The sequence below is a fragment of the Branchiostoma lanceolatum genome, chromosome 6 (assembly GCF_035083965.1).
Source record: "Branchiostoma lanceolatum isolate klBraLanc5 chromosome 6, klBraLanc5.hap2, whole genome shotgun sequence".
NCBI classification, from domain to species: Eukaryota; Metazoa; Chordata; class Leptocardii; order Amphioxiformes; family Branchiostomatidae; genus Branchiostoma; species Branchiostoma lanceolatum.
In genome coordinates, this window is record NC_089727.1 from 21,058,936 (window position 1) to 21,072,449 (window position 13,514).

Here is a 13,514-nt window from a genome sequence, read left to right on the forward strand (position 1 = left end):
ATGTTTATTCATGTTATAATTTTCTTATATCCATCTTACGTTTTTTTTTTCATATAACAAATTGGACCTCCATAAAAAACTGGAGGTACTGTTTTTGTGCCTGTGACTAACTTCTAAAATCTTTACACTTTTATCCTAACACGATATCTATGTCGACTTTGAGTAGTAGATCTACTCTCACAGCCTATACAGGGTTAGCAGTCGGGTTGGAGTTATCTGGAAATTTATGTATATATACTCGACGTAACGTGCGAACACGTTATACGTTAACACATGTTGAAATTCCGCGACTAACATGACATTAGAATGAATGAAGACCTTTATTGCACATTTCTGCCACACTTGGCTAAGTACAGGTCAGAACAAAACAAAACAACAAGTACAATTACCGGATACAAAAAGAATATGACTATCATTAGATAAATTCTATTTCTCCTCGCTTTTCGGTTAAAGTAGAGACACATCACCACTATACTCAACGTCCTAAATACCTCCATTATTCATTTATGATTGAGTAAATACATTATATTATTTTATTTCTACTTTAACTATATCACAGCATCACGCCTGACATGCTGGGTGCCGGATGGAGCTGCATGACTCAGGATTGTTAGCACTTCTCGTCAAGCGTCACTCACGTCATCCTGGCCGCGCAGCTGAACCAGTTCGAGATCCTACAGCTGCTGCTGTCACGGGGCGCTACCATCGCAAACGTAGGGGATTCAATCAGCGCGATCCTGTGTGAAACCATCTCAGATACCTTGTTAGATCGAAAGCACATACATGTCGGTTGTCAATGGGGTCAAGAAACAAGCATTTGGCCAATTGGCTGCCTTTCAAACCCTCATGATGATGAGGTTGAGCAATCATACAAGCTACCAATGAAGTGTCAAAATTTATAACGTTTACCAATTCATACATATCAAAATAACGATGACGATGTATTTTAGCCAAGCTGGTTCATTCGCGGTGTTCTTGATCATGCTGATTATGGCCTCTCCCGGGGAAGAGAACGTGACATGCACTATAGCATTTTTAGTTCATGGATCAAAAGCGTCGTCTAGCAATGTTAATCCTATCTAGACCGGGCTTTTTTGAGACTTCTTGGACGGGGGGGGGGTGCTCTTTCGACCCCCCATTCATAACTTCCGAACGGTATGCTCTATCGTCACCAAATTTGCAGGGAGTGATGTTCACGTGAAGTTTTATAATTCCTGTAATTTTGGTGACGTAATATGACGTAATTATGAGATCATCGATTTGATTTTATTGGCTAAATAGGGAATCCCCATGATATCTAAAAGTATTAGACAGAATAGTACGTATTATTGATTTAAAGGTATGCCAAGACATTTGACGTCAGTGGTAACTACGTTGACGTCAAAATGACGTCGAAGAATGACGTCATGTGTTGTTAGCGACCCCCTGGGATCCGCCATCTTGGATCGTCCATTTTGAAATTTTTACAAATACAATTTTTTCAATTTCTGACCCCAAATAACAATCAAAATAGACTAAAAACATTCATTTGAATGTTTCTGGTTAAGAAAATTCCAGGTTGTGACGAATTTAAAGGCGAAAAAGCCGGTTTATGCCGAAAATAGTGATCTTGTCCGCCATCTTGGATTTTGAGCGATGACGTCCGTTGCCATGGCAACACGAAAAATTATTTTCAAATTACACGCAACCTGCATACTCTATACCGTCCGCAGTTGGACCGGCGCGGTATATCCAGGGGACGTTGAAAGATAAAACTAAACGCTGAATTCCGTATAATCTTACATTTTAGCTTGGTCGGGGATATGATATGGCTATATAACTATCAAGTTTCTTTGATAGGAGATTACTGCAGTTCTAGTAATAATTGCCAGGTGACGCTCAATAACTCATTATGATGTTGTATCACGCTCAAGGAGATTGCCAGAGTTTGCGTATTTTCATGGCAGGGGGAAAGTAAACATCTAAGGTGGAGTTCATGGGGAAAGTACATGAGTACACTTTTACCTTGGGAGTGGAGGCGAGGAATACGATCCGACTGTTGGCACAAAGAAAAGGGTGAGATAAAGGCCGGAAACTCACACGGACCAATTTATCTCTGATGTTCAACCTTTGATCATAGTAACTTTTGTTCTTCTTAACCCTATTAAGATCGGGGGGGGGGGGCTAAAAGTGCCCGCGCTAACTTTGACGTCATATAACTGCTGAACGACAAGTGCTAGGACTACCAAACATTGTTGCTTTTTCTAGAACTTAGTTGGGAAAAAAGAAATTACAATGTACGTTTACTTTTTGTGTGCCCATGGCAACTGGTGCGTGACAGGCATATTTTACAGAATTCACTAATTTTGGTTTAAACAATGAATTTTTTAAGGTTTTTATTTCTCAACAATATTGTTTACCTACAGTTATAGCATCACATCTAATCTAATGTAACTTTCATGATTTTATACTAATTATAGATTATACTTACACGATATGGTGACGTCATCGGTCAAACAATCATCAGGTGTAAACAAGCTTTTCCCTCGTGACTACCTTGTGTGTGTTTTTAGAAAAACATTCAAATGTTTGAAGTCTATTTGTATTGTGATTTTGGGTGATATTTTCCACAAAAAAACGCATTTTCCAAAAATATTCAAGATTGCCTATCCAAGATGGCGGATCCCAGGGATAGCAAAATACATTTGACTCAAGTCTATGACGTCATTTTGACGTCAGTGCGGTTACCATTGATATTAAAGTCTATCTTTTTTTAAATTTTATATCAACATGGTGCCCTTTTTCGTTAAATTATTGGATAATACCCGTAAGTATGATGGGAATTCCGTATTTGGACGGTTTTAGCCTATAAAATCATATCAATGACGTCGTAATTACGTCATAACAATACTAGAATTAAAGATACATTTTTTAAGAATTACATGTACATCACTCCCTGCAAATTTGGTGACACTATCCTGTGTTGAAGATTTGAGGGGAGGGTCCAATGACAGACAGAATTTCATTTCTTACTATTTGATACATGTTCGAGATAAGCGAGCTCTCCTTTACTGTTGTCGGCGACGGGCGCCGCCATTTTGTGATTCTGACATTTTGCGGTCGCCATCACATTTTCAACAACAAGTTAGGAAAATACAGTCCATTACAGGCTGAAGTGCGAATTACTAGCCGGCGAATCAGTACTGCCAGTAGCCCCTATCAGGCTAGGGAGGGACCACTCAAGGGACTTTCCAATGCAACATTAGGTTAAGCCATCAAAAACACTTTTAAACACATTTATCTACATTTCAAATCTAAAATCTTTACCACCCCTGCAAAGCTGAATTTGTCATGTTTGTTTTACAATAGGTGAAAAGAACAAGAGATAAATTCCGGCATTTTTACGAGCTAAAGTCAGAGGTTTTAGATAAAGGCCTGCGTGCCCTTTTCCGTCAAGCGTTATGCGCTATTTTGATGCACCGTTAATCGTAGCCGGACCGCTCTAATTCAACGTTAAGCATTGTCGATATAATAATCGTGAAGCGTTACTGGTCGTTTAAATTCTACGTAGCGCGTTATTTGTCATCCTGAATTCAACGTTAAGAGTTATTGAGAAATTCCTCGTTACGCAGGAAGTAGCGTTTCAACGGGTCAAGATTTCAACATTTTCTCCGGGGAGCACCGACCCCGACCCCCTAGGATCATCGCGGCTCCGGCGAAAAATATTTTTCACCGTACCTGCAAAATTTCACCCTCAAAATGCAGGAAACCAAGCGTTTCAGGGTGTAAAGTTTTTTTTGTTTTTGTTTTTAAATTTCCAATGAGCATGTTGCGGCTCCTACGAGGCCTGTAGAGCGTGACGCGGCTAATGCACCTCAAAAATCAATCTGAAACCTTCTGTATATTTTTTAATAGAGAATCAGTAGAGATATTAAAAACTTATATTACTCTTCAGCAAAATTTCTCCCTCAGAATGCAGGAAATAGCGCTTCAGAGGGTCAAGATTTCAAATTTGCAAAATTTCCCGGGAGAGCATGGCCCCGGGACCCCCTTACATTGTCGCGCTTTCGGCGCTCGTCATCGCGATATGGAACATTTCGTCTCACTATTACGAATTTTCCTGTCGCCGCCACTGAATTTAAAGTGTTCGGAGCAGGCGTGCGAGAAACGCATGGCGAACCAGATCTCTTGTCACAAAATCAGGGTGACTACTGGCAATCTACTGTCGTCTGCAGGGGTATCTCATGTTCTAAATCTGCTGAATTTACTGTTAACCGTTGTCGGCCGGCCTGAATTTACCGTAAAGCGTTGCCAGGACACCCCCCCCACGCAGACCCTTTTAATTGAGACGAAGATTTTGCCAAATGCATCAGTCTTACCAGAAGCGAAGGGTTCAGGGGTCAATTCCAGGTCAATACATTCCTGTTTGGGCCAGAATAAAGAAAATCCTTTTGGTCCATTTCGAGCAAAATTTGCCCGGAAAAAAATATGTCAACAAATTAATCGAGGGTAGGCACCGTGCACGTCCCCAACACAAATTGTACTCGAAAGCAGCATGAAAGGTTCACTCTTACCAATTTGGTCACCTACTAACAATTTCTACCGGTATCACTTTAAAAACACTTGAATTACACTTAAACGCAAACATGTCCGAATTTACTAGCAAGCACTTTTTTTAGTTATATACACAAAAAATTTTGATCGATCATATATCCGCTGTTTCTTGATCAATTTCAATGATTTAGGTATCATTGAAAAGCGTGTGTGATATTCTTTTTGTTATGATTGTAATTTGATGGAACGAGCACCAGACCTGCTTATGCGAGCGGGTCACATGAAAAAGTGCCCAGATAACCCTACTAATGTCAAACGCTCAATTCAGTATTTTTCTTCTTCTGCTGGTAGCACGTGGCTTGTGTGCGAGGGTAATATGAAACTTGAATCAACAAAACACATTAATATGAAAGCCAAGGTTAGTCTTCATCCAAAGAAAAAATGCGTAAAGGAGCCTCAGTTATGATGAAGGTTGCTTAATACTGAGTACAATGCCATGCGCTGTCACCACAGCCCCACACATCCTCCTCATGCTTGTCACCAGTTTTGTTACGCGGCCCCTGGCTATTCTTCCACAGGTAGTCGTCGCAGGTCTACCAGTGTTGTTCTGTTGATCATTTTTGCATGCACAGCTCGCCCAAGCTGATCAGTGATCACAGAGTCTGAGACTGTGTTTAATTGTGTTGAGATCTGGGCTGCAGGAGAGCCATTCTATCATCTGTATTCCTGCATACTGGAGGTGGTCTGGAATGGCTCTCATTCTGTATGGACGTGCACTATCATCTTGCAGAATGGCACCCAGTCTCATATTGCAGAGGTAAAGATGTACGAAATGTGACCGGATGGAGAAAGGTGTCTCCATATCTTGACACATTGGGGTTTAGCCTGGTTTTTCCTCTGGCAGTTAACGTTGTAATGCCCCACACTATGACACTGACTCAAACAAACAAACAAACAGACAAACAAACAAATAAACAGTCAGTCTATTTGTGCAACAGTCAGCATAGGGTCTCCTCGCTGCACCCCCCTTTCATTTACCCATTAAACAGTCGAAATAAACCTTCTTTGTATCTTTTCTGTCGTTGTGAACATAACATTCATCCACATACTGTTTCGTTCCCGATGTGGACGACACCACCACAAATGGGTTTGGCGCTGCACTAGCAGGGAAATTTGGGCACGTTTTTCTACAACCCACTCGCGTAAGCAGGCCTGGCGCTCGCTTCATAAGATTGCCATTATAATAAGTTTGGTATCATAGGAAAGAAAATTAACAAGCTTTCCAACAATATATATTGTTTTCAAATTGATCAAGAAGCAACGGAGATACGATCGACTAAGTTAAGTTTCCCAACTTTTTGTGCTGAGTGTATATAAATACTATTTTAACATTCAGGTGACTTACACCATTGAGGAAGACAACCGGGTGGCGGTGTACCCTGACAGTGACGGGAAGGGAACTTCCATGCGCATTAGCCACCATTTGGTTGATGACGACACCATCCGCACAGTGAGTATCTTAAAGAGCACAATAAGCTTTTCTAAGGGTTAAGCTCGGGCAGGGTTTTAAAATGCACAAAATAATATATTCTCAGCAAACACTAGCTTAAAAAAAAAATTTGTTGATTTCTTTATTGGTAGGATATCAAAGTTGGTGATCTCGAGTGCTGGCAGGTCATCAAGCGCTGCTAGACGTCCCAGAGGACTCTGACCACTGACAAGACAAACTACTCTTCAACTTTGCTTAGAAATGTTTTAGCGATTAGGTATGATTGTATCACTTGTTGTAAGACGTTAAGTGACATTTGAAAACTCTGCAAAAAACAACAACATATCATCAAACTACATGGGTTCAAGATGCCAAAGATCTGGACGATGTAAGCAATTAAGCAATAAACCAACAACGTAGAGTATTTCTATGAATGTCCCTGGAGACGAAAATGCACTCCCAAAGTGTAAGTGAAAACTCCACCGCATCGGCCAAAAAGGTCCAAAACCTGGCCTTCAACAAAAACAGCAAATTAGCACATCATCAACGCGGAATGCCAAAGGCTATAGGTAGGATATTCGATACTTTGTTTTCTGAAATATTTCAGAGCACATGTACAAGTCAAGTCTGAAATGCTGCGCTGCAGATAATTCACATACGCATCAGAAGTGATCGAGCGGATCATGTATCGGAATTCTTTACATCCTGCTTTCAGTGGGGTATCTCGAAGACTATTGCATGGATTTTATGGTTTCTGTTTTTAACAGCCGCAGTCAAAGCTTTTAACCCTCAAACCACCGTATGGGGTCAAAACTGACCCCAGGCGTATATCAACATGTGCCATTTTGACATTTCGAGTCGAAAACAAAATTCCTTCTATGAGTTTGTTTCTATATATGTCTTATAGCTTCTCACAAGTTTTTACCGAGATTGGCTTATTGTTGATTAAGTTATCCTAGAAAGTTTACGCATGGTCCAGTGGGGTCAAAACTGACCCCAGCAAAATCTGCACTCATATTCCATATTGTTTGATACTTGTCATCTAGTAACATGTATGATAAGGGTTATCATGATCATAGTTACAAAATATAATTTTGTAGAAACGTGAAAAAGACAATTTTTTAAAATGAACGTGAAGATTAATGAAATTACGACGTATTATGACGTCATTTATGTGATTTTATTGACGAAAACCAACAAATTGGGTATTGTCATATGATTTAAAGGTACACGATAAAACTTAAATAGAAATTATGTACGATAAATCATAATATATCCAAAGACGTTATGTGTTGATGGCAACAGGTACGACGTCAAAATGACGTCATAAAAATTACATTCATATCAAGTTACACAAGCGAAATCCGCCATCTTGGTTCCGCCATCTTGAATTACTTTAAATGCATTTTTTCATCATATAACCTAATAACACAATAAAGATGGACCAAAAGGTTTACATTAAGATTGTTTCTGTTTGAATAAACATGGTGATGATGAAATTTGAGGTTGAAATAGCCGGTTATAGCTAACCTAATTATATCGTCCGCCATCTTAGATTTTGACTGATGATGTAATCAAATATGCATAAATTATGAATAATAAATCATAAAAGTGATAGTCAATTAAATTGGTTGGTATTGATGTAAGAAAATTAGTGCAGTTTAAAAAGACAGCCCTAGAATTACATTGTAAAATCCAAAATTAGCGACTTTTTCCAAATATGGCTCTAAGAAGCCGGTTACCATAGCAACATAAAAACATTGATTAGATATTTCATTAAATTACAATTGTTGCCAACGAAATTTTAGCAAAGGTGACCAAGTTTGGTTGTTCTAGCGTAAGCCATTCACATGCTATATGACATCAAGTGTTGGCGCAGGCCTCAAAAGAGTCCTCTTGTCTGAATAGCTTAAGTTGCAAAAGACGATGTTCCCTATTTTTGCATAAATTATGATAATGAGCAGAAATTTTTCACACCTAATCATGTCAAACTGTCCCTTATAGATTACTTAAACTATACATACATACAAACCACAATAATAGTCACCAATAAAGCTATATTTGTAGAAAACATTGTGGGGTCAGTTTTGACCCCATACGGTAAGATTAGTCGTAAAAAAGGCTACGGTGGTTTGAGGGTTAAGAATAAAACAAGTGTCAATCTCTGACCCTCTCCTTTGTCGTTTTTATAATCCAATTTTCTTGCTCAAAAGATAGAACGTGGAAAGCACCCGCAAGCATATTCAATTATCAAGAGGGAAGATAGAGAAAGAAAACAATATCATTCGGCCCCCCTCATAACTTCTGAACGGTATAATGTATCATTACCAAATTTGTAGGGAGTGATATTCATGCAAAGTTTTTTCAATTCCTAGAATTTTGGTGACGTAATGACGTAATATGACGTAGTTATGACGTCATTAATGTGATTTTATTGGCTTCATAGGGAATTCCCGTAATATCTAAAGGTATTAAACAAAATAGCATGTAATGTTGATTTTAAGGTATACCAAGACATATTACGTACATGGTAACTACGTTGACGTCAAAATGACGTCATTAAATGACGTCACGTGTTGTTAGCGACCCCTTGGGATCCGCCATCTTGGATCGGCCATTTGAAATCTTCAAAAATACTTTTTTTCCACTTATGACCCCAAAAAACACTATAAATAGACTAGAAACGTTAATCTAAATGTACCTGGTAAAGAAAATGCCACGTAGTGACGATTTTGAAGGCGAAAAAGCCTGTTTCCCTAAAATAGTGTAATGGTCCGCCATCTTGGATTTTGACCGATTACGTCATCAAATTAGCATAAATTATGAATATTAAATCATGAAAGTTAAATCTAATTACATATGATGCTATACGTGTAGGAAAACTAGTGTGGTTAAGCAAGGAAACCTAAGAAATATCATTGTTTTAAAAAAATCTGTGATTTTTGCATAAAATGCCTTTCAGAAACCCGTTGCTTTGGCAACACGAAAAATAATAAACTTATACTATTTTCATAATATTGTTGCCAACTGAATTTTAAGGAAAAGTCACCAAATTTGATGGTCCTAGCATATGTCGTTCGGCAGTTATACGATGTCAAAGTTGGCGCGGGCACTTTTAGCCCCCCCCCCCCGTCTGGATAGGGTTAAACAGGGCCTTCAAGAGGTAACTGAGAACATTCCTGTTTGTTTGTCTGCCTGTTTGTCTGTTGATTTGTTTGTTTTTGATGTAAATAACTGCCTCATGGTGTCGCACAACAGTTATACGGAGAGCAATGACCTCAGTTTACTCGGATGTAAAATTGATGAGGCTTTAAGTGCGCATTGTGAGTAATATGCCAAAGTTTGAGGGTTCTGGCAATACACAAAGAATGGCCAGGTAACTTTGACATTACCCACATACATGCAGATTACACTGCACATTTGCAGTCTAAACCATGAACTAGCTAATTGGCTCTTCCTATGATAGCTCTGAGCTTACAAGAATAATGCAACTGTATAAAAACATCAGGACTTCAGAACGGTTGAAGCTTAGCCTCCATTGAAGACTTCCTTCAATTCAGCTGTTTTATTTTACGTTTTCGTTTTTTATTACATTTTATTCTTATTAGGAACCAAAATAGCAAAATAAGTGAAATAACTAACAAGAAAACAGCCGTAGGTTGCAACCAACAGAGATTACCTAAAACATCCCCGCGGTTTCTCAAAGCTTACAAGAAAAATGAAGCTGTATAAAAACTTCAGAATGCCTGAAATTATTCCTGTGATTTCTCCGAGCTTACAAGAAAAATGTCGCTGTATTAAAACATCAGAATTTTTTTTTATTTATTTAAGTTACCGTTTTCTTATAACTGACAAGAAAATGTGTTAAGAAAGCGGTAACTTTAAAAGAAAACCGACAGACGGAGTCTGCAGAGAAGGCTACCTGACACCAAGGATGTCCTCCCTGAAACACTCTCGCGGTTTCTCTTGTTCCGTCTGCAGAGAGATGGTGGAGTGATTCCAGGCAATCTCCGCGGAGCCTGACGTTAGAGCTGTGGTTGTGTCGGGGGCAGGCAAGACATTCACTGCAGGTGAGCCTTCTGTTTGTATTTTATCCGGGTACTATTTGTGGCGGGCCAGAATGTTTCTTACCTTGGTAAAAATAGGGAAATACATGCATATCACCTTGTCCCTCTTCTACAAATACTTTTATGGCCATTGTTCTGAAGAACTCTCACTACTTGACTGTTCCACCATTGAGGAACTTTCACTGTACCACTAGGCTTACCCCCAGCTCACATCATTACATTATTTTAATCAAGTACCAGTTTCAAAGACATTTTACAGCAACAACTTCTAAGAGGAATCAACTATGTCTCAACATCTTTCTCTTTTTTTATTCCTGAGGTACTTAATAAACTGTTCCTGTTGCTCCCGTCTCTAGGAGCTTGTTGTTTTAAAGGGGGTGCAAAATATGTCTTAAGTCTTAATATTCCTTGTTCCTGCCCCAGGGATGGACTTGGGTGATATGATGGGCTCCTTGCTCATTGATGGAGCAGACACCGCCATGAAGGCCTTAAAAAAGACAACGAACATCAGGCAGTTCCAGGAAACCTTCAGTGTCATCGAGAAGGTCAGTACTCGATTTTCAAATCTATAACTAAAAGACCCAGACTTATTAGCGTGAACGACAAATTACATTATCAGTAATACTATCATAACAGAGTCATTCTTCCAACATTGACAATGGACAAGTTCAGACTCAATATTCAATTCCATGAAACCTTAGTTGTGCCCGTAATGATATTAACGAATAAAATGATAAAATGATAAATAAAAGGAAACCGTTAAGACATTCAGTAATGCCTGTGACATCACGCAGTGTCATTGTTCCCCAGTGTCCAAAGCCAGTGATTGCTGCCGTCCACAGCGCCTGCGTGGGAGGAGGGGTGGACCTGATCACTGCCTGTGACATCAGACTGTGCACCCAGGATGCCTGGTTCCAGATCAAGGTGGGGATTACATAAGTCTGGATCCCTCTCATTTTTACATAAGGCCACAGAAAATAGATTTTATGGATTAACTCCTCTGCAGACTCCGAATTTAGTGTGCGCGATACTCAGTTATTTGACATGCTATTTTTATGGCACTTCATAGATATGAGAAGGGATTGCGAAAGTATTGCCACTTTTTTTTTTTAAAAGGGTGCAAATAAAGTACAGAACACTTACGATGTGCCTAGGATTTGAACATGTGACCTTGTGGGCTACAAATCAAAATGGTTTTCTGTAATAATAATGTCCATGTTTCCCTACCTGCAGCAGGTTGACATTGGGTTGCCTGCTGATGTGGGAACACTGCAGAGGTTACCCAAGGTCATCGGGAATGACAGGTAGGGATTCTATCAAACCTTTTTCAAAAAGCCAGATGAATCTTTAACCTGTAGCACACTAAAGTGAAGCAGCGTTGTGTTGGCATAATTTTAAGGGTGTTTGACTTAGAACTTAGAGGTCCTAGGTTGGAGTCCCCTGACATGCCACTGATGTTGTATCCTTGAGAAGGCACTATACATAACTTTCCTTACTTCACCCAGGTGTAAAAATGCAGGCCTGACTTTGTTTGTGGAGGTAAAAGGCAGTGGAAGGAGTCAGGGATGGGTCCTCTATCTTTTACACTGAAATATCTGTTTGGCTACTAGTTGTCTATTGATTTTGGGGTTAGGCTACAGGGAGAAAGTTTTTAAACTGTTTCCAAGACAAAGCAAGTACTAGTATCCATGTGTTGTCGATGGCCCTACTTTGTCTTTTTTCCATGTCTCATGTGCGAGAACAGGTGTTCTATTTGTATTACACGTAATCCTAAACAAGTTCTACTTTATTTATTGTTTAGATGAAAGTTTGAAGTGTATCCATGCGTTGTTGATGACTCTGCTTTGTCTGTCTTCCAGCCTGGCGCGAGAGTTGGCATTCACGGGTCGGAGGTTGAAGGCAGAGGAGGCCAAACAGATGGGGCTAGTCAGGTAGGGGTTCACTCAATCAATCATCTGTAGGCATTAACTGCTGATTCTTCAGCTGTAATGTATCTCTCCAGGATGTTTTCTTCTAGGCACAGGACCCCCAGTTGATTCTGGTGAGCCCTAACTTATGAACATAAACTTACAAACTTTTAACTAGAGTTACATATCGACTGAAAGAGCATGATTTCTTTAATGTTATTTCTGCCTTTCCAACACAACCCTGTACCTCCCCTCAGGGGTATCTACCTTGACAGTGAGGCTGCTACCAGATGAGTTGTAGGGACATCCCTACCATACCCAATTATGTCAAAGATTTAACCCTGCCCCTTCCCCTAGTGGTATCTACCCTGACCGTGAGGCTGTGTTGGAGGCAGCCCTGGACCTGGCCACCACCATCGCCAGTAAGAGCCCCATCGCGGTGCAGGTGACCAAAATAAGCATGGTGTACTCCCGGGACCACTCAGTTAAGGAAGGGCTGGGACATGTGGTAAGTTACGTTGTTTGTTGTAAACCCTAACAACATGTAGAGCTGGTGTAATACTCCAAGTGGTGGGTATCATTTATTGCTAGAGACCCCGACAATGTCTTCTGTCTTGGAAGAGACTTTTCTACACAAACTATACAGCAGCTGTGTTTAAAGGGCAGTTAGCCAGCTATGGCCTTGTGAGTTGTGAGGGTACACTTCCAGCAATTTTGCTAAAAGATAGGACTGCAATTTTCATCCTAATCTACTCGAAAGGTATCCTAAAAATTGAAATAAACAGGATCTGCCTTTTAAAAGTTCAAGAATCATGAAAATTTTGTGAAGTACTTGTTTCTTTTTGTTATTATTCGTTACTCTGAGTCTCAAAGCAGAGGTTGGCTTTTGACATGTTTTTTATGAATTTTTGTCGGGCTTTATATTTTGTTTACTTTTCTGTCGCAAGCTAAGCCCACACTGTGCCTGAAACACATCTAAAACCAGTGTGTGATTTGCATGTTTTTCAGATGTGGTCCATACTATAAAGAGGATTTGTGTTTCAAAAGACCAGATATTGAACTTTCTTGTCATTTGCCCTGGGTGTCTTTTCCCTTCTCATGTGTCCTCCATGTTTTCCAGGCCCTGTGAAACAGCACCATCCTGCAGTCGGAGGGCGTTGTAGACGGGATGCAGGCCAGCGTGAAGAAGAGTAAACCGGAGTTCTCCAAACTGTGATGTAATTTTACCATGGCATGGAAAATAGCTTTCTCATAATACTTATATCCTTTTTCTGTATCAAATCACATCTACCAACACACGCTCTCAAGTGATAATCCTTTTTTCTTGTAAGATTGAGAGTGGGGCTACTTTAGAACTGATTGTCAACATTAAGAGATGTGGGCTTTAAAGCTGGATTCTCCAAACTCATCATCGGATGGAATTGTAAATTAAAATGTGCAGGTTATACTTACAACTTATGTTGTAAAAATGGTAGTGGACCAAAACTGCCTGTAAAAGGTTTGAGAGATCTGGTTTTA

At 39.7% G+C, this 13,514-nt stretch overlaps 1 protein-coding gene across 1 annotated transcript; it reads left to right on the forward strand.

The window, feature by feature from the left end:
* Nucleotides 1–586: 586 nt before the first annotated feature.
* Nucleotides 587–12,546, forward strand: LOC136437599 (delta(3,5)-Delta(2,4)-dienoyl-CoA isomerase, mitochondrial-like). The gene is made up of 6 exons (XM_066432220.1): nt 587–713; nt 10,513–10,634; nt 10,900–11,013; nt 11,323–11,393; nt 11,949–12,020; nt 12,354–12,546. Exons 1-6 carry the CDS (start codon nt 587–589, stop codon nt 12,532–12,534), a joined length of 687 nt encoding a protein of 228 aa, XP_066288317.1. The 3' UTR covers nt 12,535–12,546.
* Nucleotides 12,547–13,514: the final 968 nt, after the last annotated feature.

Excerpts from the sequence above, each read along its gene's own strand:
- LOC136437599 (XM_066432220.1), top strand. The coding sequence starts at position 587 with ATGGAGCTGCATGACTCAGGATTGTTAGCACTTCTCGTCAAGCGTCAC. Across the intron at positions 714-10,512 it reads GGGGCGCTACCATCGCAAAC|GGATGGACTTGGGTGATATG; the intron begins GTAGGGGATTCA and ends TTCCTGCCCCAG. Across the intron at positions 10,635-10,899 it reads CCTTCAGTGTCATCGAGAAG|TGTCCAAAGCCAGTGATTGC; the intron begins GTCAGTACTCGA and ends ATTGTTCCCCAG.